This window comes from Leuciscus leuciscus, assembly GCF_965113295.1.
Source record: "Leuciscus leuciscus genome assembly, chromosome: 18".
Classification (NCBI taxonomy): domain Eukaryota; kingdom Metazoa; phylum Chordata; class Actinopteri; order Cypriniformes; family Leuciscidae; genus Leuciscus; species Leuciscus leuciscus.
In genome coordinates, this window is record NC_138742.1 from 2,527,627 (window position 1) to 2,553,867 (window position 26,241).

The following is a 26,241-nucleotide window of genomic DNA, read 5'->3' on the forward strand; positions in this document are numbered from 1 at the left end:
ATTCATATAAAGCAACGACAGAGTGACACGGCGCATAGCAACAACACAAAGCTACAATATGAAGCAATATGAGAGAAGACGACACATAGTAACGACCATGGAAATGACAGAGGGAAACAACGCATAGTAACGACGCATAGCAACGACGCATAGCAATGACGCATAGCAACAATATGAAGCAATATGAGAGAAGACGACACATAGTAACGACCATGGTAATGCCAGAGGGAAACGACGCATAGTAACGACGCATAGCAACGACGCATAGCAACGACATAGTGAAACAACACATAGTCATGACACATGCAGCATTGACACAGCAAGACGACACAGTCAAGCGACAAGGACAGATGACAGGAGTAAGTTGAGTGGACAAAGACAAAAGTTGAGTCATGTGGGCAATCACATAGACATAGACAGTGAATAGACACATAGACATGGAAGACGACACACAGCATAGACAGACAGCATGTCGACATAATTTTGGCACAACTGGAACCCCATACACGTGCCCTTTAGAAAACATGGAAAGGAAGCTGTCTGGGATATTGAACAAGCCTTGTTAGACTTCAAATTAAAATTAACCCATGATTTACTCTCCCTCAAGTCATCCTAGGTGTGTGTATGACATTCTTCTTTCAGACGAACACAATCAGAGTTATATTAAAAAAATGTCCTGGCTCTTCCAAGCTTTATAACGGCTAATTTTCATTTGTGGGTGAACTATCCCTTTAATATGGTTTATGACTAATTTTACTAATAGATGATGCAGTAACCTGTTTTGACCAGAAGAGGTCAGGCTATCTCAAATAATCTTGGCTTTCTTTCTGTTCTTTTAAACGTATTAACCTAAAAGTGAATGCTAAAAACGCAAACAGAATACAAAACGGTGTCAAAGTGCATTTTTATGATGTAGTGTCTTGAACATTCCCATCGCCAGCACAGTAGTGCATAGGACAAGTAGGGGAATTGGGTTCTGGGAACAAAAGAGGTCTGGCTATGTGCTTGTGTGTGTGTGTGTGTGTGTGTGTGTGTGTGTGTGTGTGTGTGTGTGTGTGTGTGTGTGTGTGTGTGTGTGTGTGTGTGTGTGTGTGTGTGTGTGTGTGTGTGTGTGTGTGTGTGTGTGTGTGTGTGTGTGTGTGTGTGTGTGTGTGTGTGTGTTTGTGTCTCTGTATCTTTAATCTGATCACAGACACTGGCTGAATGGAAAGGAACGAGTGGACACATGCTGGAAACAGATGCTCTACAGATCTGAGAATCTGATTATGACTGTTTTTGGTGTAAGACATTGAACAAAAAAATGCTGAATATGATGCTATAAGAGTGATATGAGACACTTGCCAGATTCTGATGCACCTTCATCTGGGGTTTCTTTTTTTTATCTGCAAAGAATAAAAAAGTAAGACATTAGAAAAAAAAAGATGCATTGGAGAGTGAATCATTATTTTGATTATAGCTATAAACGATACCAACAGTCTCATGAGACAAATAAGGAATATTAATAATAAGAAGAAATTGTTCATTTGGACAGAATATCTGTACCTTTCTTCTTGATTTTCCTGGCGCCGCTGCTCTTGGGTCTCTTTGAAGCCATGTCTGTCAGTCAGTCTGAGTGGAATATTCACACTATCACAGTTTGAACACAGTGTGTAAATGTACAGTATGCATGAAGTACGCTTGATGATCTATTAATCTGTTGAAATGCACTGTGCTGTACACACATTTGGATAAAAATAAAAGGTGTTTTTATTTCTGAGCTCATAACTGGACATGGTATGAAAACAATTCTGTTTAAATTGAATTGGATTCTGTTACTGCACTTTGGGGGAAACATACAACATATTACACAACATATTCAGTGTACAGTAAGCAGTGCACTTGTGCAACCGAGAAAAACACATGTGCGACATCTGGTGGTGAACAATGATTTGACAAACAGTTTAATTTTAGGCTATATCCGAAATCGCATACTTCACTATTATATAGTAGATGAAAAACAGTACGGCTGCGTCAGAAATCTCATGCTCTCTTGAGTAGGTACTTGTTTTGAATAATTACTTCACAACTGCTAAAAAGGTATGTTCTATATAGTATGAGTGTGTGTAGTATGAATGTACATTCTCCATGATGTCATTATCATGTGACCCACCGTCGCTTCACTGTCATCTATCTATAAATTACAGGAACGTCTGTCTGTCTGTCTGTGTGTCTGTGTGTGTGTGTGTGTGTGTGTGTGTGTGTGTGTGTGTGTGTGTGTGTGTGTGTGTGTGTGTGTGTGTGTGTGTGTGTGTGTGTGTGTGTGTGTGTGTGTGTGTGTGTGTGTGTGTGTGTGTGTGTGTGTCTGTTCCTCGCATTTCTCTCGAATGATTTCAAACTTGACAGGTGTCTCGCTACGGGCACGAGTAAGTGCAGTGCCAAGTTTGACGTTGTTTGGATGAGAAATGCTAAAGATATCGTTAAATATATCATTTTTAAAAGGTTGTGGTTTAAAAATAAACATTCTGACATAAACACTCAGTCAGCTACACTGTTTACTTCTGAATATTAAGTTTGGTTCCTTCTGAATATTATAGTTTTCTTTACAAACCAACAATTACTAAAAACACACACAAAAACTGATTTTGCACGGGCATTTTGCACTAGTCTATCTATAAATTACAGGAACGTCTGTCTGTCTGTCTGTCTGTCTGTGTGTGTGTGTGTGTGTGTGTGTGTGTCTGTTCCTCGCATATCTCTCGAACCGTTAGTCCGATTGATTTCAAACTCGACAGGTGTCTCGCTACGGGCACGAGTAAGTGCAGTGCCAAGTTTGACGTTGTTTGGATGAGAAATGCAAAATATATCATTTTTAGAAGGTTGTGGTTTAGAAATAAACATTCTGACATAAACACTCAGTCAGCTACACTGTTTACTTCTGAATATTATAGTTTGGTTCCAGAACGTGATAAATCCATTTTGATTAAAAATGTGTTTTCTTTACCAAGAAAGTGGCAAGATGAAAACCACTATTTTCGGTTTAAAACTTTCACATAGCATCTTTAGGTTATAATATCATAAAAAATTCAAATCCAGATTTGGATTTTTTTTTTAAGATCTATTATAAAAACTGATTATTTCCCCCCAAAAATGCAATAATTTCATGACACTTTTTTTTTCAAAATGCTATCATATTGAAACTGTTGAATCAGCCATCACTAAGAAATATCTCCTGAACTTTTTTGATGGCGATCAGCTCACAAAAACCGATTTTGCACGGGCACTTTGCACTGCTCCCTGAATCGACGCGCTTATTCATTTGTGGATGTTAACTGAATCTGTAAGTCAGCTATGTTTACTTCTGAATATTATTTTTCATTCTGGTGCGCTTAAAGTTATCGCTACTGTGTCCTATGCTATTCACCAACTAAACATATCCTATTCAATGTGTTCACAGTCTCTTTCACGGGCATCATTTGTAGTAGCCTATTCACAAACTGTTTGCTCAAGCATAGCGTTTTCTCGGAGTTCACTGTGTGCTTTCTACCATGCACAAATAAAAATGTCACTGAACTTTTGCTGTGTAATTGTAACAATGAGCACTCAAACACACCAAACCAACAATTACTAAAAACACACTCGTGATTTTGATTTTGCACGGGCATTTTGCACTAGTTCATAATAAATCCTGTCCTGTGGCCTCATGGGATAGTAAAGTTTAAATCATAATCACACTTCAGCGATTTGTTTTGGGGTTGTCCTTTCGCTCCGTCTTTCTGGAGTAATGTTAATGCCTTGGTTGTCCAAAATGTGTTCTGGGATCTTTCCTTATCTTACAGACACATTATTTTGGGGTTTTATATTAAGACAAGAATCTAATCAAAGCAAGTGTTTGTATTAACCTCCTTTTATTCATTGGAAAGTTTTATATCTATAAATGTAATTATACAAAAAGTAAACCCCGCTTTTACATCTTCAAACAAGAATTGAATTTGTACTTTAATACAATGTCAATGTCTGTAAATAAGAAAGCTATAAAAACATCTAGAATTTGTGCCATGTTTAATATTCTTTTATAATATGCTTTTATTCATTTTTGTGGCCCCTCTTGCATATATTTTTTTCTCTCTTTTCTTTCTTTTACATCTCTTGGCAAATCATTTTTAATAGGTAAATTAGGGTTCTTTATATATTTTTTCTTGTTGACTATTAAACTATAACTTGTTTATTGTCTGAAAGTATCATATGTTTGTTAAAATTTGCAATAAAAAAAACAACAACAACTAATTATGAATCTCGCCAGTAGTTATCCGGGTGCTTTTTGCCTTCTCTTTCATGAGGACTGTGAATTCGGACATACTTCTCTTGTCAAATACTGTTTTTCGCCGACTATATAGTATGGAAGTATGCGATTTTTGTCTTAGTCTTTTAAAATGTGTAACTTCTTTTTGCTTTCAAACATGACTTGCAAAAAGTCTCAGATTACAGGATCATATATATTTTTTTACATTTATAAAAAATACTGTAAAATGAAATTTATTATACACATAGACCTACCTGATTTAAATGTGATTTAAAGGGATAGTTCACCCAAAAATGAACATTCTGACAGTTGACGACACCCATTGACTTCTATAGTATTTATTTTTCCTAGTATGGAAGTCCGGGGTCCGATTAACACTCTGGTCACCAACATTCTTCAAAATATCTTATTTTGTGTTCAACCGAAGAAAGAAACTCTTACAGGTTTGGAACAACATGAGGGTGAGTTTTTTATACTTCATTACTTCATTTTATAAGTAACGTTAATGACATAATTAGCATTTTTGGGTGAACTATCCCTTTAAATAAAAGTCCTAATCTTAAAACGGCACTGTTACAGCGATGGTATCAGAAGGGAATACCATGGTACTGAATGATTACAGTAACGCAGTGGTTCCCAATTCCAGTCCTCGTGACCCACTGCTCTGCACATTTTGTAGGTCTCTCTTATCTGACACACTCCGTTCAGTTCATGGAGTCTCTCCTAATGAGCTGATGATCTGGTTCAGGTGTGTTAAATAAGGGAGACATACAAAATGTGCAGAGCAGTGGGTCCCGAGTATACATTTACCATGGTATATACAATTTGTGAATTTAAACGTAGCATAAACAGATAAAAGCCCAAAACTGGTAAATACATTGTCACTCGTAACTTACACATGCAAGCGATCATTACGATTTACCACATGCAATGTTTTTAAAAATATAAATAATCTTAAACCTTACCTCTTAATAATAATAATAATAATAAAGCTTTATGGTGTTACTTTAAAGAGTAAAAACATTATTCATTAAACATTAACATTAAACAGCGTGAAATGTCTCCAAGCATCCGGAATTACAGACGGTTACTATTGGTTACAGAGGCGGAGACTCGTGTGATTGACAGACCGCACAGCCAATCCTCGCGTTGTTTAGTGGTAGCCCCGCCCCCTTCACCTGTTGACTCGCTGCTGCTTTCTGGCACTGAGCGCGTCTGAAACACAACGCGGTTCATTTCAGTGGAAATTCGCTTTTAATTCGAATTGATTTCAGATTTTGATCGACTTTATGGAAGTTATCTCAGAATAAAGACATAAATGTGCTCATCTCTCGCCGCTTGAGAACTAATTGACGCCGTTGCCATCTGCTGTAATTGGTGAGTGACTGATGAAATTATGATTTATTGAACTAATTCTGCTTAAAATACTGTGAACAGCTGCATTTGGTTTGATTTTAGCATGTAATGCTTTGATTTCCAGACCTCTGCTCCGTTTAAACGGCGATAAAACACATCAGGTCGTTATTGAAGCCCATTTACACCAAATAAGAAAAAAATATAAATAATTACATAAAAAGTCGAAATTATGATATACTAAGACTTAGTATGTCAAATTTTAGTTAGTGTACCATAATATTTACTTAGTATGTCATAATTATGACTTTTTATGTCATAATTATGACTTGTTGTAGTGTCTGATGATGGCACAGGAATGATGAGGACACGGGTATGATGAGGTCACATGACGAGTGTCAACTCCTGAATATTTGGTTCATACATACGGCATTATGTCTGTTTTTACATGTTACCAAAAAAAAACTCATAAAGTATAAAATATCACCTCCAGGAAGCAAATAGTCATTCATGCTGGAAGCCATGTCAGATGACGAGTGTCACGTGACTCAGTCAGACTCAGGAATGTGGATCAATTAATCAGAAGGTGAGCTGGATTCAGTCCATCAGTCTTTGAGAAGTTGAAGAGCAACATTACTGCACGTCTACACCGTATTTGTATTAATACTGTCAAGAACTTCTCTCTTCCGGGGTGGAATGGGGCATTTTGAGTTTATATCCACGTTAATATGATCATGTGAAGTTTTAGTAGTGTTTTACAAAGCTCATATATGTTCTCTCTGCTAGATTTATATATGCTGATATACGCCGGCTAGATATCGCTGGTTTCCAGCATGAATGACTATTTGCTTCCTGGAGGTGATCTTTTTACTTTAGGAGAGTTTTTTTGCCATAATATTTTTGTTATAATGCCATATGTAACAACATGAACCAAATATTCATATGTAACAGCATATACCATGACAACAATAAGTGTAATTTGGTGTAAAAATCCCCAAAATATTATATATATCGTGATTAATCGGATCTAACATAAAAGTTTGTGTGTGTGTATATATATATATATATATATATATATACACACACACACAAACTTTTTGTTAGATCCGATTAATTGATTTGACCGCATAAAAAAAATAAATATATATATATACATATATAATATTTTATTGAACAATAACACCAAAAACTGATTATTAAAAGGTACTATTTTTTTTATCTAAACAACTATAATATACATTTTGTGTCATACATTTGTTTTTTTTTATGAGTGTAATCAGTACATTTAAAATAATTATCATTCTGGCCAATTATGTTTTTTGTTTTGTTTTTTTAATAAAACAAATTTAAATGAGTATGACCTATAAAAGCACATTAAATACAAAAGCTGCTGTAAATAATGCACAGGATATCATCATCATGACACTATAAATGATCTGCTAGAATACACACAAGCAAAGTGATGAAATAGACTTATCCCATCCATAGTTCATCCTGAATCCGATCTTGGATCCTACATAAGCAACTTGGCATTTTATCGTATGTGCTTTAGGTACGGAAAAGAAAGAAATGTGAATGCTGTTCTCCATGATGATGATTGCACTGGTGTTTCAGACATGGACGACTCCAGTGAGGCTTATTTATGCATTAATGATCCCAACGGAAACTGTTCCGAATCCCACGCTGTCCTGGATCCGGTGGAGGAGGAGGAGGAGGAGGAGGAGGAGGAGAAGTTCAGGAGGAAGCTGAAGTATTTCTTCATGAACCCCTGTGACAAATACACCGCTCGCAGAAGAAAACCCTGGAAGCTGATCCTGCAGGTCCTTAAAATCGCTGTGGTCACCATTCAGGTACTGTAGGAGAGTCACACTCAGGTACTGTAGGAGAGTCACACTCAGGTACTGTAGGAGAGTCACAGTCTAGGAGAGTCACATTCAGGTACTGTAGGAGAGTCACACTCAGGTACTGTAGGAGAGTCACACTCTAGGAGAGTCACATTCAGGTACTGTAGGAGAGTCACACACACTCAGGTACTGTAGGAGAGTCACACACACTCAGGTACTGTAGGAGAGTCACACACACTCAGGTACTGTAGGAGAGTCACACTCAGGTACTGTAGGAGAGTCACACTCAGGTACTGTAGGAGAGTCACACTCAGGTACTGTAGGAGAGTCACAGTCAGATACTGTAGGAGAGTCACAGTCAGGTACTGTAGGAGAGTCACACTCAGGTACTGTAGGAGAGTCACACTCAGATACTGTAGGAGAGTCACACTCAGGTACTGTAGGAGAGTCACACTCAGGTACTGTAGGAGAGTCACAGTCAGGTACTGTAGGAGAGTCACAGTCAGGTACTGTAGGAGAGTCACACTCAGGTACTGTAGGAGAGTCACACACACTCAGGTACTGTAGGAGAGTCACACACACTCAGGTACTGTAGGAGAGTCACACACACTCAGGTACTGTAGGAGAGTCACACTCAGGTACTGTAGGAGAGTCACACTCAGGTACTGTAGGATAGTCACACTCAGGTACTGTAGGAGAGTCACAGTCAGGTACTGTAGGAGAGTCACACTCTAGGAGAGTCACATTCAGGTACTGTAGGAGAGTCACACACACTCAGGTACTGTAGGAGAGTCACACACACTCAGGTACTGTAGGAGAGTCACACACACTCAGGTACTGTAGGAGAGTCACACTCAGGTACTGTAGGAGAGTCACACTCAGGTACTGTAGGAGAGTCACACTCAGGTACTGTAGGAGAGTCACAGTCAGATACTGTAGGAGAGTCACAGTCAGGTACTGTAGGAGAGTCACACTCAGGTACTGTAGGAGAGTCACACTCAGATACTGTAGGAGAGTCACACTCAGGTACTGTAGGAGAGTCACACTCAGGTACTGTAGGAGAGTCACAGTCAGGTACTGTAGGAGAGTCACAGTCAGGTACTGTAGGAGAGTCACACACACTCAGGTACTGTAGGAGAGTCACACACACTCAGGTACTGTAGGAGAGTCACACACACTCAGGTACTGTAGGAGAGTCACACACACTCAGGTACTGTAGGAGAGTCACACACACTCAGGTACTGTAGGAGAGTCACACTCAGGTACTGTAGGAGAGTCACACTCAGGTACTGTAGGAGAGTCACACTCAGGTACTGTAGGATAGTCACACTCAGGTACTGTAGGAGAGTCACAGTCAGGTACTGTAGGAGAGACACACTCAGGTACTGTAGGAGAGTCACAGTCAGGTACTGTAGGAGAGTCACACTCAGGTACTGTAGGAGAGTCACACTCAGGTACTGTAGGAGAGTCACACTCAGGTACTGTAGGAGAGTCACACACACTCAGGTACTGTAGGAGAGTCACACACACTCAGGTACTGTAGGAGAGTCACACACACTCAGGTACTGTAGGAGAGACACACTCAGGTACTGTAGGAGAGTCACACTCAGGTACTGTAGGAGAGTCACACTCAGGTACTGTAGGAGAGTCACACTCAGGTACTGTAGGAGAGTCACAGTCAGGTACTGTAGGAGAGTCACAGTCAGATACTGTAGGAGAGTCACAGTCAGATACTGTAGGAGAGTCACAGTCAGGTACTGTAGGAGAGTCACACTCAGGTACTGTAGGAGAGTCACAGTCAGGTACTGTAGGAGAGTCACACTCAGGTACTGTAGGAGAGTCACAGTCAGGTACTGTAGGAGAGTCACACTCAGGTACTGTAGGAGAGTCACAGTCAGGTACTGTAGGAGAGTCACAGTCAGGTACTGTAGGAGAGTCACACTCAGGTACTGTAGGAGAGTCACAGTCAGGTACTGTAGGAGAGACACACTCGGGTACTGTAGGAGAGTCACACTCGGGTACTGTAGGAGAGTCACAGTCAGGTACTGTAGGATAGTCACAGTCAGGTACTGTAGGAGAGTCACACTCAGGTACTGTAGGAGAGTCACACTCAGGTACTGTAGGAGAGTCACACTCAGGTACTGTAGGAGAGTCACAGTCAGGTACTGTAGGATAGTCACAGTCAGGTACTGTAGGAGAGTCACAGTCAGGTACTGTAGGAGAGTCACAGTCAGGTACTGTAGGAGAGTCACAGTCAGGTACTGTAGGAGAGTCACAGTCAGGTACTGTAGGAGAGTCACAGTCAGGTACTGTAGGAGAGTCACACTCAGGTACTGTAGGAGAGTCACAGTCAGGTACTGTAGGAGAGACACACTCAGGTACTGTAGGAGAGTCACACTCAGGTACTGTAGGAGAGTCACAGTCAGGTACTGTAGGAGAGTCACACTCAGGTACTGTAGGAGAGTCACAGTCAGGTACTGTAGGAGAGACACACTCAGGTACTGTAGGAGAGTCACAGTCAGGTACTGTAGGAGAGTCACACTCAGGTACTGTAGGAGAGTCACACTCAGGTACTGTAGGAGAGTCACACTCAGGTACTGTAGGAGAGTCACACACACTCAGGTACTGTAGGAGAGTCACACTCAGGTACTGTAGGAGAGTCACACTCAGGTACTGTAGGAGAGTCACACACACTCAGGTACTGTAGGAGAGTCACAGTCAGGTACTGTAGGAGAGTCACACTCAGGTACTGTAGGAGAGTCACACTCAGGTACTGTAGGAGAGTCACACTCAGGTACTGTAGGAGAGTCACACACACTCAGGTACTGTAGGAGAGTCACACTCAGGTACTGTAGGAGAGTCACACTCAGGTACTGTAGGAGAGTCACAGTCAGGTACTGTAGGAGAGTCACACTCAGGTACTGTAGGAGAGTCACAGTCAGGTACTGTAGGAGAGACACACTCAGGTACTGTAGGAGAGTCACAGTCAGGTACTGTAGGAGAGTCACACTCAGGTACTGTAGGAGAGTCACACTCAGGTACTGTAGGAGAGTCACACTCAGGTACTGTAGGAGAGTCACACACACTCAGGTACTGTAGGAGAGTCACACACACTCAGGTACTGTAGGAGAGTCACACTCAGGTACTGTAGGAGAGTCACAGTCAGGTACTGTAGGAGAGTCACACTCAGGTACTGTAGGAGAGTCACACTCAGGTACTGTAGGAGAGTCACACACACTCAGGTACTGTAGGAGAGTCACACACACTCAGGTACTGTAGGAGAGTCACACTCAGGTACTGTAGGAGAGTCACACTCAGGTACTGTAGGAGAGTCACAGTCAGGTACTGTAGGAGAGTCACAGTCAGGTACTGTAGGAGAGTCACACTCAGGTACTGTAGGAGAGTCACACACACTCAGGTACTGTAGGAGAGTCACACTCAGGTACTGTAGGAGAGTCACACTCAGGTACTGTAGGAGAGTCACAGTCAGGTACTGTAGGAGAGTCACACTCAGGTACTGTAGGAGAGTCACACTCAGGTACTGTAGGAGAGTCACAGTCAGGTACTGTAGGAGAGTCACACTCAGGTACTGTAGGAGAGTCACAGTCAGGTACTGTAGGAGAGTCACACTCAGGTACTGTAGGAGAGTCACACTCAGGTACTGTAGGAGAGTCACAGTCAGGTACTGTAGGAGAGTCACAGTCAGGTACTGTAGGAGAGTCACACTCAGGTACTGTAGGAGAGTCACACACACTCAGGTACTGTAGGAGAGTCACAGTCAGGTACTGTAGGAGAGTCACACTCAGGTACTGTAGGAGAGTCACAGTCAGGTACTGTAGGAGAGACACACTCAGGTACTGTAGGAGAGTCACACTCAGGTACTGTAGGAGAGTCACACTCAGGTACTGTAGGAGAGTCACACTCAGGTACTGTAGGAGAGTCACACTCAGGTACTGTAGGAGAGTCACAGTCAGGTACTGTAGGAGAGTCACACTCAGGTACTGTAGGAGAGTCACACTCAGATACTGTAGGAGAGTCACACTCAGGTACTGTAGGAGAGTCACACTCAGGTACTGTAGGAGAGTCACAGTCAGGTACTGTAGGAGAGTCACAGTCAGGTACTGTAGGAGAGTCACACTCAGGTACTGTAGGAGAGTCACACACACTCAGGTACTGTAGGAGAGTCACACACACTCAGGTACTGTAGGAGAGTCACACACACTCAGGTACTGTAGGAGAGTCACACTCAGGTACTGTAGGAGAGTCACACTCAGGTACTGTAGGAGAGTCACACTCAGGTACTGTAGGATAGTCACACTCAGGTACTGTAGGAGAGTCACAGTCAGGTACTGTAGGAGAGTCACACTCAGGTACTGTAGGAGAGTCACACTCAGGTACTGTAGGAGAGTCACAGTCAGGTACTGTAGGAGAGTCACAGTCAGGTACTGTAGGAGAGTCACACTCAGGTACTGTAGGAGAGTCACACACACTCAGGTACTGTAGGAGAGTCACACACACTCAGGTACTGTAGGAGAGTCACACACACTCAGGTACTGTAGGAGAGTCACACACACTCAGGTACTGTAGGAGAGTCACACTCAGGTACTGTAGGAGAGTCACACTCAGGTACTGTAGGAGAGTCACACTCAGGTACTGTAGGATAGTCACACTCAGGTACTGTAGGAGAGTCACAGTCAGGTACTGTAGGAGAGACACACTCAGGTACTGTAGGAGAGTCACAGTCAGGTACTGTAGGAGAGTCACAGTCAGGTACTGTAGGAGAGTCACACTCAGGTACTGTAGGAGAGTCACACTCAGGTACTGTAGGAGAGTCACACACACTCAGGTACTGTAGGAGAGTCACACACACTCAGGTACTGTAGGAGAGTCACACACACTCAGGTACTGTAGGAGAGACACACTCAGGTACTGTAGGAGAGTCACACTCAGGTACTGTAGGAGAGTCACACTCAGGTACTGTAGGAGAGTCACACTCAGGTACTGTAGGAGAGTCACAGTCAGGTACTGTAGGAGAGTCACAGTCAGATACTTTAGGAGAGTCACAGTCAGATACTGTAGGAGAGTCACAGTCAGGTACTGTAGGAGAGTCACACTCAGGTACTGTAGGAGAGTCACAGTCAGGTACTGTAGGAGAGTCACACTCAGGTACTGTAGGAGAGTCACAGTCAGGTACTGTAGGAGAGTCACACTCAGGTACTGTAGGAGAGTCACAGTCAGGTACTGTAGGAGAGTCACAGTCAGGTACTGTAGGAGAGTCACAGTCAGGTACTGTAGGAGAGTCACACTCAGGTACTGTAGGAGAGTCACAGTCAGGTACTGTAGGAGAGACACACTCGGGTACTGTAGGAGAGTCACACTCGGGTACTGTAGGAGAGTCACAGTCAGGTACTGTAGGATAGTCACAGTCAGGTACTGTAGGAGAGTCACACTCAGGTACTGTAGGAGAGTCACACTCAGGTACTGTAGGAGAGTCACACTCAGGTACTGTAGGAGAGTCACAGTCAGGTACTGTAGGATAGTCACAGTCAGGTACTGTAGGAGAGTCACAGTCAGGTACTGTAGGAGAGTCACAGTCAGGTACTGTAGGAGAGTCACAGTCAGGTACTGTAGGAGAGTCACAGTCAGGTACTGTAGGAGAGTCACAGTCAGGTACTGTAGGAGAGTCACACTCAGGTACTGTAGGAGAGTCACAGTCAGGTACTGTAGGAGAGACACACTCAGGTACTGTAGGAGAGTCACACTCAGGTACTGTAGGAGAGTCACAGTCAGGTACTGTAGGAGAGTCACACTCAGGTACTGTAGGAGAGTCACAGTCAGGTACTGTAGGAGAGACACACTCAGGTACTGTAGGAGAGTCACAGTCAGGTACTGTAGGAGAGTCACACTCAGGTACTGTAGGAGAGTCACACTCAGGTACTGTAGGAGAGTCACACTCAGGTACTGTAGGAGAGTCACACTCAGGTACTGTAGGAGAGTCACACACACTCAGGTACTGTAGGAGAGTCACACTCAGGTACTGTAGGAGAGTCACACTCAGGTACTGTAGGAGAGTCACACACACTCAGGTACTGTAGGAGAGTCACAGTCAGGTACTGTAGGAGAGTCACACTCAGGTACTGTAGGAGAGTCACACTCAGGTACTGTAGGAGAGTCACACTCAGGTACTGTAGGAGAGTCACACACACTCAGGTACTGTAGGAGAGTCACACTCAGGTACTGTAGGAGAGTCACACTCAGGTACTGTAGGAGAGTCACAGTCAGGTACTGTAGGAGAGTCACACTCAGGTACTGTAGGAGAGTCACAGTCAGGTACTGTAGGAGAGACACACTCAGGTACTGTAGGAGAGTCACACTCAGGTACTGTAGGAGAGTCACACTCAGGTACTGTAGGAGAGTCACACTCAGGTACTGTAGGAGAGTCACACTCAGGTACTGTAGGAGAGTCACACACACTCAGGTACTGTAGGAGAGTCACACACACTCAGGTACTGTAGGAGAGTCACACTCAGGTACTGTAGGAGAGTCACACACACTCAGGTACTGTAGGAGAGTCACACTCAGGTACTGTAGGAGAGTCACAGTCAGGTACTGTAGGAGAGTCACACTCAGGTACTGTAGGAGAGTCACACTCAGGTACTGTAGGAGAGTCACACACACTCAGGTACTGTAGGAGAGTCACACACACTCAGGTACTGTAGGAGAGTCACACTCAGGTACTGTAGGAGAGTCACACTCAGGTACTGTAGGAGAGTCACACTCAGGTACTGTAGGAGAGTCACAGTCAGGTACTGTAGGAGAGTCACAGTCAGGTACTGTAGGAGAGTCACACTCAGGTACTGTAGGAGAGTCACACTCAGGTACTGTAGGAGAGTCACAGTCAGGTACTGTAGGAGAGTCACACTCAGGTACTGTAGGAGAGTCACACTCAGGTACTGTAGGAGAGTCACACTCAGGTACTGTAGGAGAGTCACAGTCAGGTACTGTAGGAGAGTCACAGTCAGGTACTGTAGGAGAGTCACACTCAGGTACTGTAGGAGAGTCACACACACTCAGGTACTGTAGGAGAGTCACACTCAGGTACTGTAGGAGAGTCACACTCAGGTACTGTAGGAGAGTCACAGTCAGGTACTGTAGGAGAGTCACACTCAGGTACTGTAGGAGAGTCACACTCAGGTACTGTAGGAGAGTCACAGTCAGGTACTGTAGGAGAGTCACACTCAGGTACTGTAGGAGAGTCACAGTCAGGTACTGTAGGAGAGTCACACTCAGGTACTGTAGGAGAGTCACACTCAGGTACTGTAGGAGAGTCACAGTCAGGTACTGTAGGAGAGTCACAGTCAGGTACTGTAGGAGAGTCACACTCAGGTACTGTAGGAGAGTCACACACACTCAGGTACTGTAGGAGAGTCACAGTCAGGTACTGTAGGAGAGTCACACTCAGGTACTGTAGGAGAGTCACAGTCAGGTACTGTAGGAGAGACACACTCAGGTACTGTAGGAGAGTCACACTCAGGTACTGTAGGAGAGTCACACTCAGGTACTGTAGGAGAGTCACACTCAGGTACTGTAGGAGAGTCACACTCAGGTGTGATGGTTAAGCAGAATAAACAGCTTTAAAATGGCTGCTTTCTCTTGTGTGTGTGTGTGTGTGTGTGTGTGTGTGTGTGTGTGTGTGTAGCTGGTGTCGTTTGGTCTCAGTAATCAGATGGTGGTTCAGTTTAAGGAGGAGAACCTCATGACGTTCAGGCATCTGTTCCTGAAGAACTTCAGCAGGAGCAGCGCGAACACACACGCCGTTTACACACAGCACGACGTCTACACACACATCACGTACACCGTGGAGCAGGTGAGAATATACAAATGTTTATGTTTAGAAGTTGCCAAAAGAAAAAGATGCAAAAATGTGTTTTAAATTGCATGTCTTACAGTATATAAATATTTATACTTAAATGTTGCCAAAAGATGGAAAAAAAAATGTATTTTAAATTGCATGCCATATAGTGTATAAATATTTAAATATAAGATTAAATAAAAATTGCACAGATGTATTTTAAATTGCATGCCGTATATAAATATTTATATTTAAATGTTGCCAAAAGATGGAAAATAATGTATTTTAAATTGCATGCCATACATTATATAAATATTTATATTTAGAAGTTGCAAAAGAAAAAGAAGCAAAAACGTATTTTAAATTGCATGCCATATATAAATATTTTTTTTGAGTTGATAAATATAAATTTATATGAAGCCTAAATATAATAAGTTATATTTTAAAGTGCATTTAAAAAGATTAGATTAAATTGCACAAATGTATTTTAAATTGATTTCTATGTAAATATTAATATTTAAAAGTGCACAAACAAAGCAAAAATGAAATTTAAATTGGATTCGATTATATAAATATTTGTATTTAAATGTATCCAAAAGACAGAAACATATTTTAAATTGCTTACCATACAGTATAGAAATATTTATATTTAAAAGTGCACAGATGATGTATTTAAAATTGCATGCCATATATAAAGAATTTTTTTAAAATTTGCCAAAAGATGCAAAAATGGATTTTGGGCCCTATCTTGCACCCAGTGCAATTGACTTTGTACAGCGACGCATGTTTCATTCCTATTTTGCACCCGCGCACAGCGGACTTTTCCCTCCACAGACGCACGTCGGTTAACTAAGAAATACACTTGCGCTCCCGGGGGCGGTTCAGCGAAAAGAGGAGGCGTGTTCCGGCGCAAACATTCCCTCATGCTATTTTGCAGGTTTAGAAAACAATTGCGCCACTGACCGAAAAAAATTGTTTAAAGTCAGTGGCGCATGTTATTCATATGCTATTTTAAGGGCGCATGCTTGGCCATAATCAATGTAGCGTGTGCACAACGCGCATACACTTTGATTCTCTCATCTACACCGAAGCAGCAGTTTTCATTTTTGCAAATCATACATTATTACGATAGATAGATAGATAGATAGATAGATAGATAGATAGATAGATAGATAGATAGATAGATAGATAGATAGTTTCTCCATCCCCAACGGCCCTGACGAGAACGTCGGTCTCCTCGGCTGTGAACCGCTCCTGGTGTGCGTCTGGCAAATCCGCCGTTATAATAGCAATCCGTCATGGAACAAGCGCGCCTGCTCTTAAAGGGAATGTGAGATGTCGCTCTGATTGGTTTATTTCACGTTACGCCCAAACCACACCTATGAGTAATGAAGCTACTTCAGACCAACCCATTTTAGATTTGCGTCGGGCGCAAGAGGCATTTATCCCGCCGGTATAATAGCAACAGCGCCGAGACCCGCCCACAAAGTTACTTGCGTTTTGCGCTTGATACTTGTGTTTCAGATCGTTAAAATAGGGCCCTTTAAATTGTATGCCATACAGAATATAAATATTTATATTTTAAAGTGCACATAAGATTAGATTAAACTGCACAAGTGTTTTTTAAATTGCATGCCATATATATATATACACTCACCTAAAGGATTATCAGGAACACCATACTAATACTGTGTTTGACCCCCTTTCGCCTTCAGAACTGCCTTAATTCTACGTGGCATTGATTCAACAAGGTGCTGAAAGCATTCTTTAGAAATGTTGGCCCATATTGATAGGATAGCATCTTGCAGTTGATGGAGATTTGTGGGATGCACATCCAGGGCACGAAGCTCCCGTTCCACCACATCCCAAAGATGCTCTATTGCAGGGTTCACCAATCTCGGTCCTGGAGGTCCGCTGTCCTGCAGAGTTTAGCTCCAACCAGCTCCAACACACCTGTTTGAAAGTTTCTAGTATGCCTAATGAGACCTTGATTAGCTGGTTCAGGTGTGTTTAATTGGGGTTGGAGCTAAACTCTGCAGGACAGCGGACCTCCAGGACCGAGATTGGTGAACCCTGCTCTATTGGGTTGAGATCTGGTGACTGTGGGGGCCATTTTAGTACAGTGAACTCATTGTCATGTTCAAGAAACCAATTTGAAATGATTCGAGCTTTGTGACATGGTGCATTATCCTGCTGGAAGTAGCCATCAGAGGATGGGTACATGGTGGTCATAAAGGGATGGACATGGTCAGAAACAATGCTCAGGTAGGCCGTGGCATTTAAACGATGCCCAATTGGCACTAAGGGGCCTAAAGTGTGCCAAGAAAACATCCCCCACACCATTACACCACCACCACCAGCCTGCACAGTGGGAACAAGGCATGATGGATCCATGTTCTCATTCTGTTTACGCCAAATTCTGACTCTACCATCTGAATGTCTCAACAGAAATCGAGACTCATCAGACCAGGCAACATTTTTCCAGTCTTCAACTGTCCAATTTTGGTGAGCTCGTGCAAATTGTAGCCTCTTTTTCCTATTTGGGGCGGCAGTGGCTCAGTGGTTCATGTAGATTGTCTACAAACCGGAAGGTTGGTGGTTCAATCCCCGGTTCCACCTGACCAAGTGTCGAGGTGTCCTTGAGCAAGACACCTAACCCCAGCTGCTCCCGACGAGCTGGATCGCCTTGCATGGCTGACACCGCCGTCGGTGTATGAATGAGTGAGTGAATGGGTGAATGTGAGGCAATATTGTAAAGCGCTTTGGTGGCCATTGGGTCTGTGAAAGCGCTATATAAATGCAGTCCATTTACCATTTACCATTTGTAGTGGAGATGAGTGGTACCCGGTGGGGTCTTCTGCTGTTGTAGCCCATCCGCCTCAAGGTTGTGTGTGTTGTGGCTTCACAAATGCTTTGCTGCATACCTTGGTTGTAACGAGTGGTTATTTCAGTCAAAGTTGCTCTTCTATCAGCTTGAATCAGTCGGCCCATTCTCCTCTGACCTCTAGCATCAACAAGGCATTTTCGCCCACAGGACTGCCGCATACTGGATGTTTTTCCCTTTTCACACCATTCTTTGTAAACCCTAGAAGTGGTTGTGCATGAAAATCCCAGTAACTGAGCAGATTGTGAAATACTCAGACCGGCCCGTCTGGCACCAACAACCATGCCACGCTCAAAATTGCTTAAATCACCTTTCTTTCCCATTCTGACATTCAGTTTGGAGTTCAGGAGATTGTCTTGACCAGGACCACACCCCTAAATGCATTGAAGCACCTGCCATGTGATTGGTTGATTAGATAATTGCATTAATGAGAAATTGAACAGGTGTTCCTAATAATCCTTTAGGTGAGTGTATATATATAATTATTAGTGTCATAGTGTGTGTAGATCCTTGATGTCAAGTCAAGCTTAAACAAATGCATCTTTCACACTGGCCTTCCAAAGTTTAAGATTCTCAAAAAAAAAAATCATAAAAGGTCATTTTTCCCCCCTTGCAGTTCCTAATGTTGCCGAGCATAACGGTGGGCAACCATGAGTATGAGAAGAGCGGTGAGGTCTACACTCCTCTCAGCATCTGTCAGCAGTTCTACCACAACGGCAGCCTCTCTCCAGCCAACGAGAGCTTCCACATCGACACTCATGTGGATGAAGGTGTGTGTGTGTGTGTGTGTGTGTGTGTGTGTCGTGACGAGAAGGTGCTCAAACACCTTTACTTCACATGTACAGAACCAATCCTGCGTCTTCTGTTGGTTTCTTCCAGAGTGTTCTCTGATTTACCCACAACAGCCCTTCTCAACTCTCACAGCAAACCCACTCAACTTCACTCTGCACTTCGAGAGGTAGAGAAAACTCTAGAGAAAACATGTCGAATGTAGGGTTGTTGTTATTAACTGAAACCAAAACTAAACCAAAATAAATATATATATATATACTGTATATATTTTCAGTATTTGAAATAAAATACAATAAACTTCAACAATCAAAATATTTACAAACTACAATAGTATATCAGTGACACTTTATGTGATTTTTAGTGGTGCAACGGATCATCATTGATCCGTGATCCGTTCGGATCAATATCTTCGGTTCGGCACTCACGTGATCCGCGGATTGATTTATGAAAAAAAAGTTGTGCGCATGTTCAGTCCACACACAGCGTGGTCATGGCGAGCGTTATGAACCGCAGAGAGCGTGACGCCTCATTCGCGCCGCAAAACCTCCAGACGTGCGTAAACGCGTCTTTACATGGACTTCACATTGAAATCACTCGCGCCAGACGCTCTATTCGCGTTTGGTGTGAACGCAGCATGGGTGACGGCGAGAGAGAGAGAGAGAGAAAGAGTGCCTGCTAGTGCGAGCGAGCAGGGTAATACGGTGTCAAATATGTTTAAACTTAAATGAACTACATATACAAGTAGTTTTGTCTCTTTGTATTAATTTGTCCTGTTATTGACATAGGCCTAATGCGCGTCATTGACAAAATGCGCAACCAGATGTTCGAATAATTCGAATATGTGTTTTTTAGAGGGAATATTCGAACGTCATTTTTGAGCAATTTTGACAGCCCTATATGACAGTGGAAACACATCAAGCATTGGTCCATGTTTAAAGGAAGGAAGATGCCTTTTTATGTTGCACTTTAAGTTGTTTTTCATTAATTATGTTAAAAAGAAGATATTATGCCTTGTGCACTTTAAGTTGATTTTATATATTTTAATTTAATAATTTAAAAGTGTTAATAAAAAAAAATTTTTTTTTTTGCTGATCCGAAAAATTATCCGATCCGTGACTCTGATCCGAGAAACGATCCGAACCGTGAGTTTTTTGATCCGTTGCACCCCTAGTGATTTTGTAGTGTACTAGTATATTGTATATCTTGTATATTGTATTTTGAATATTGTATGTTCAGTTTATTGTTTTAATGTTTTTTTAGTACGTTTAATGTTTAATTTTTAATGTTATTTTTATGCATTTACTTTTTACTTTTACATCGTATCCTTTTCTGTGTAATGCACTTTTAGAAGTAACATTTAAGGGCGCTAGATAAAATAGTTTACATTTACAATTGTATTACATCAAATATTTATGTAAATATTACACATACTTTTGTACAGATCTTTAGAAAAAGCCCAAATGTAAGTTTGTTGAATCAGTGTGTGTGTGTGTGTGTGTTTGCATTCGTCAGGTTGTTGGCAGTGACTGTAAAGTTCACTCTGAAATCCATTAACCTGGAGACGGTTCAGTATCACGAGCTTCCAGACTGTTACGTCTTCAACATTATGGTATGTCACATGACCTTTCAGTTATTATTACATTATTGCTCATCTCTGACATTTGTAAAATGTCAAAAAAGGTAAAAAAAAAAAAAAAGTCCATCTTTTTTCCCCCTTAGAATTGGACTTTATATCTCACAATTCTGAGAAAAGATGTCAGATATAATAGATGCGAGATATAAACTCGCAATTATGTGTTATAAAGTCAGAATTGCGTGAAATAAAGTCAGAATTGCGTGAAATAAAGTCGCAATTGCGAGAAGAAAAGTCAGAATTCTGACTTTATATCTCGCAATTCTGACTTTATATCTCAAAATTCTGACTTTATAAGATGCAATTGCGACTTTATTTAACGCAATTCTGACTATATCTCGCAATTCTGACTTTATTTCTCATAAACTGACTATAAACTCGTAATTGTGAGATATAAAGTCGCAATTATCTTTTAAAATGTTTAATTGTGTGGCGGAAACAAGCTTCCATAGAGAAACAGCTGTTTTACAGTGTAATAGTAATTTCTTGATCGCTTAAACACATTTCTTGAAATGATGACTCCTTTTCTCGAACCTCTAAACACAAATCCATAACTTCTCACCCATTTCCCCATACTTCCTATTTTCTCTATCTACTCAAAACCAAACTTTGCCCTCAAAAACACACACACACACACACACACACACACACACACACACACACACACACACACACACACACACACACACACACACACACACACACACACACACTACAACACAGTCTTACACACTAGAGAGATCAATTCAAAACACTGTTATAAAAACCTCCGTTTGTCAATCAGGAATCATTCTACTGCTCAGTGTCTAATACAGTATACAACATCAATACAGCGGTGCAGATACAGGGAAATTCAACAATAAGCTTTAAGAAAAGTGTATTATCATGACACTACTGTAAAGAGATCTTGCAGTAGATGAAAAGTACTAGAAAAGTTCAAATACCAAATTATTGAACATGAATTTGGTTTGCAATACAATACAGTATACTGTCAATCACAGTACAGTAAAAAATAAATAGATAAATTCAGCATCCTCGGCCAGATTGTATTACAGTACTGATAATGACCATATTTGCCGTAGTATAACAGTTTTTAGTCTTCTGAAAAGTAGTCATCTCTCAGTTCTGCAGATCTACAGTGGTCGTCTCTCAGTTCTGCAGATCTACAGTGGTCCTCTCTCAGTTCTGCAGATCTACAGTGGTCCTCTCTCAGTTCTGCAGATCTACAGTAGTCGTCTCTCAGTTCTGCAGATCTACAGTAGTCGTCTCTCAGTTCTGCAGATCTACAGTGGTCGTCTCTCAGTTCTGCAGATCTACAGTGGTCCTCTCTCAGTTCTGCAGATCTACAGTAGTCCTCTCTCAGTTCTGCAGATCTACAGTGGTCGTCTCTCAGTTCTGCAGATCTACAGTGGTCCTCTCTCAGTTCTGCAGATCTACAGTGGTCGTCTCTCAGTTCTGCAGATCTACAGTGGTCCTCTCTCAGTTCTGCAGATCTACAGTAGTCGTCTCTCAGTTCTGCAGATCTACAGTGGTCGTCTCTCAGTTCTGCAGATCTACAGTGGTCCTCTCTCAGTTCTGCAGATCTACAGTAGTCATCTCTCAGTTCTGCAGATCTACAGTGGTCGTCTCTCAGTTCTGCAGATCTACAGTAGTCGTCAGTAGTCCTCTCTCAGTTCTGCAGATCTACAGTGGTCGTCTCTCAGTTCTGCAGATCTACAGTGGTCCTCTCTCAGTTCTGCAGATCTACAGTGGTCCTCTCTCAGTTCTGCAGATCTACAGTGGTCCTCTCTCAGTTCTGCAGATCTACAGTAGTCGTCGCTCAGTTCTGCAGATCTACAGTAGTCGTCTCTCAGTTCTGCAGATCTACAGTAGTCGTCTCTCAGTTCTGCAGATCTACAGTGGTCGTCGCTCAGTTCTGCAGATCTACAGTAGTCGTCTCTCAGTTCTGCAGATCTACAGTGGTCCTCTCTCAGTTCTGCAGATCTACAGTGGTCCTCTCTCAGTTCTGCAGATCTACAGTGGTCCTCTCTCAGTTCTGCAGATCTACAGTGGTCCTCTCTCAGTTCTGCAGATCTACAGTGGTCCTCTCTCAGTTCTGCAGATCTACAGTGGTCCTCTCTCAGTTCTGCAGATCTACAGTAGTCGTCAGTAGTCCTCTCTCAGTTCTGCAGATCTACAGTAGTCGTCGCTCAGTTCTGCAGATCTACAGTGGTCGTCGCTCAGTTCTGCAGATCTACAGTAGTCCTCTCTCAGTTCTGCAGATCTACAGTAGTCCTCTCTCAGTTCTGCAGATCTACAGTGGTCCTCTCTCAGTTCTGCAGATCTACAGTGGTCCTCTCTCAGTTCTGCAGATCTACAGTAGTCGTCTCTCAGTTCTGCAGATCTACAGTGGTCCTCTCTCAGTTCTGCAGATCTACAGTGGTCGTCTCTCAGTTCTGCAGATCTACAGTGGTCCTCTCTCAGTTCTGCAGATCTACAGTGGTCGTCTCTCAGTTCTGCAGATCTACAGTAGTCGTCTCTCAGTTCTGCAGATCTACAGTAGTCGTCTCTCAGTTCTGCAGATCTACAGTGGTCCTCTCTCAGTTCTGCAGATCTACAGTGGTCGTCTCTCAGTTCTGCAGATCTACAGTGGTCGTCTCTCAGTTCTGCAGATCTACAGTAGTCGTCTCTCAGTTCTGCAGATCTACAGTGGTCCTCTCTCAGTTCTGCAGATCTACAGTGGTCGTCTCTCAGTTCTGCAGATCTACAGTGGTCCTCTCTCAGTTCTGCAGATCTACAGTGGTCCTCTCTCAGTTCTGCAGATCTACAGTAGTCGTCTCTCAGTTCTGCAGATCTACAGTGGTCCTCTCTCAGTTCTGCAGATCTACAGTGGTCGTCTCTCAGTTCTGCAGATCTACAGTGGTCCTCTCTCAGTTCTGCAGATCTACAGTGGTCGTCTCTCAGTTCTGCAGATCTACAGTGGTCCTCTCTCAGTTCTGCAGATCTACAGTGGTCGTCTCTCAGTTCTGCAGATCTACAGTGGTCGTCTCTCAGTTCTGCAGATCTACAGTGGTCCTCTCTCAGTTCTGCAGATCTACAGTAGTCGTCTCTCAGTTCTGCAGATCTACAGTGGTCGTCTCTCAGTTCTGCAGATCTACAGTGGTCCTCTCTCAGTTCTGCAGATCTACAGTAGTCGTCTCTCAGTTCTGCAGATCTACAGTGGTCGTCGCTCAGTTCTGCAGATCTACAGTAGTCGTCTCTCAGTTCTGCAGATCTACAGTGGTCCTCTCTCAGTTCTGCAGATCTACAGTGGTCGTCTCTCAGTTCTGCAGATCTACAGTGGTCCTCTCTCAGGTCTGCAGATCTACAGTAGTCGTCTCTCAGTTCTGCAGATCTACAGTGGTCATCTCTCAGTTCTGCAGATCTACAGTAGTCCTCTCTCAGTTCTGCAGATCTACAGTAGTCCTCTCTCAGTTCTGCAGATCTACAGTGGTCGTCTCTCAGTTCTGCAGATCTACAGTGGTCATCTCTCAGTTCTGCAGATCTACAGTGGTCGTCTCTCAGTTCTGCAGATCTACAGTAGTCGTCTCTCAGTTCTGCAGATCTACAGTGGTCGTCTCTCAGTTCTGCAGATCTACAGTAGTCCTCTCTCAGTTCTGCAGATCTACAGTAGTCCTCTCTCAGTTCTGCAGATCTACAGTGCGTGTAAGAAGTTCTTTGCTACAAATCAGTTTGGCAATTATGAGTTGTAGAGAGTACAACATGTGTTATTACTGTACACCGAATAGTAAAAGTTCTCTCATCTAAATACTGTAATTATACTGTATGTGTAAGTAGTGTAAAACCCTGTAGATCAACTTCCCTCATGATCATTCCTGCACAAGAGCATTGTCAACTATATTTCATCAGGAACAAATGCCCTTTGACCCCGACCCCTTTGTTTTTCTTTTCCCCTCCTCTCCCACCAGGATTCATTTTCTAAAGCACATCATCATATTTGGCCCTATTTATAATATCCTGAGATTCTGATTGGTTTGTCATTTAGTTTTTCTACTTAATGTTTACACATGGATAAATGTGTGCTCTTTGAGTTCATTATATGTGACCCTGGACCACAAAACCAGCCACATGGGTCAATTTTTTTAAATTGAGATTTATACATGTAACGTAAATACATCTGACTCTGGGTCAATGCGAATTAGCTCAAGAATATAGGGAATTTGGGAAATATTACTAATCATAACTCATGGTCATAATTAATAAATTGCATATATATTTACTTTATTAATTTTCGAGATTACCTTGTTCTGTAACTGGTTTGGTCATCAGTCATTCGTCCAGCGAATAAATGTAAGATTATCACAGTTAAGAAGGGGTATCCCGTTTACAAACTCCAAGAAAGTTTATCTTCTGGCCACGAACATAAAACTTTCTGAGTTTATGAATTAAAACTACTCAAGGTAGTCTATAATATCGAGCTTGTAGCTTAATTAGATCTTTTATTTCATTGACCTTATAAAGTGGGTTTTCACACACAGAGACAGTTAAAGTATAAATGGATTTTAATAAATGCAAAACTAGAGAGATTATATGAGCTACAAATATGAACGTACGTAAAAATGCAAACAATAAAACAAACAAACATTTAACCAAACAAGAACATAAAAACATAACGTGATTAGAGTGAATGAAATGAAAGGGAGAAAATAAAGTGAGAGAGAGAGAAAGTAAAGTGAGAGAGTCAGAGAATTGAAGAAGAGCCTGGCAACTTATTACAAACAAAGAACCCTCTTGAGAGACACCATCGATTCAGCTTTAAAATATGTCAGATTATATACTTGCAGTTTGATGCACTCTTTTGTGGAGCTGAGAAAAAGGAATATGTGTGTGTTCCTTTTAGGGCTGAAATGCGTGTCCTGGTCTTCTTCCGGAGTTGTGGAGCGGGAAGATTTGAAGGTTCACTTGAGCGTACGTTACCGAGAATGATTCAGGCTAAGTTCATTCAGCTCGTGAATGAACAGAGGCGAATGGGAAAACGAAACTAGACTATAGAAAACATACAAAGAAATAAAATAGAAGAGAAGCAGGCCGAAGCCGGTCCGGACTTGGGTTTTCCAGAGTTTCCGAAGGAGGGAGAAGAGATGATGAGAGTTGAGAGAGTTTGTAAACTGAAGGTTCGGACTTTTAACAGTGTCCCGTGTACGCCTCCTTTTGCGTGGAGGACGAGTCATCTTAGCACATTTCGAGCGGAAGGTTTTCCTTTGTCCGGTTAGACACGCCCACTTGAATGAGTCATGATTGAGATCGAATTTGAGAAGATTTGCTCCAGACATATGAAAGGTGTCAAACGATACAAATTACTGCAATTGGTTATCGAAATTCACCTCCCTCAGGTAGAGAGGATTACAGAGATATGAAACACGTCATTTGGAGATTATAGTAATACAACGTTACATGAGATATGCAGAATTACACACATTTAAGGTTCGTTCCTTCAGATAAACGTCATAAACGAAGTTAATATAACCTAGGAAAACACACAGGAGTATAGGAAAAATGACATGCTTATATTCTAAGTTTAATATTCAAAGTTTGTGTGTGTGTGTGTGTGTGTGTGTGTGTGTG

At 42.1% G+C, this 26,241-nt stretch overlaps 1 protein-coding gene and 1 long non-coding RNA gene across 6 annotated transcripts in view; one reads left to right on the top strand and one right to left on the bottom strand.

Annotated features, from left to right (window-relative positions):
- Positions 1-88: 88 nt before the first annotated feature.
- On the bottom strand, positions 89-25,742 carry LOC309481175. The gene is made up of 3 exons (XR_014199933.1): positions 25,455-25,742; positions 1,543-1,608; positions 89-1,382 (listed from the first exon to the last, which is right to left on the bottom strand). It is a non-coding gene; the product is annotated as an uncharacterized lncRNA (long non-coding RNA).
- The window catches only part of LOC309481109 (mucolipin-3-like), a 31,072-nt gene continuing 10,097 nt past the window's right edge, over positions 5,267-26,241 (top strand). Inside the window, exons 1-7 of one of the 5 annotated variants that reach the window (XM_082145918.1) lie at positions 5,283-5,656; positions 6,126-6,218; positions 7,247-7,482; positions 15,176-15,343; positions 18,829-18,982; positions 19,092-19,170; positions 20,517-20,613. In XM_082145918.1, coding sequence (XP_082002044.1) covers positions 7,249-7,482; positions 15,176-15,343; positions 18,829-18,982; positions 19,092-19,170; positions 20,517-20,613 — 732 coding nt within the window. In that variant the 5' untranslated portion in view covers positions 5,283-5,656; positions 6,126-6,218; positions 7,247-7,248. Of the gene's footprint in view, positions 5,657-6,125; positions 6,219-7,184; positions 7,483-15,175; positions 15,344-18,828; positions 18,983-19,091; positions 19,171-20,516; positions 20,614-26,241 lie in introns of all 5 variants that reach the window. The other 4 variants (XM_082145921.1, XM_082145920.1, XM_082145919.1 and 1 more) reach the window with 4 other exon arrangements.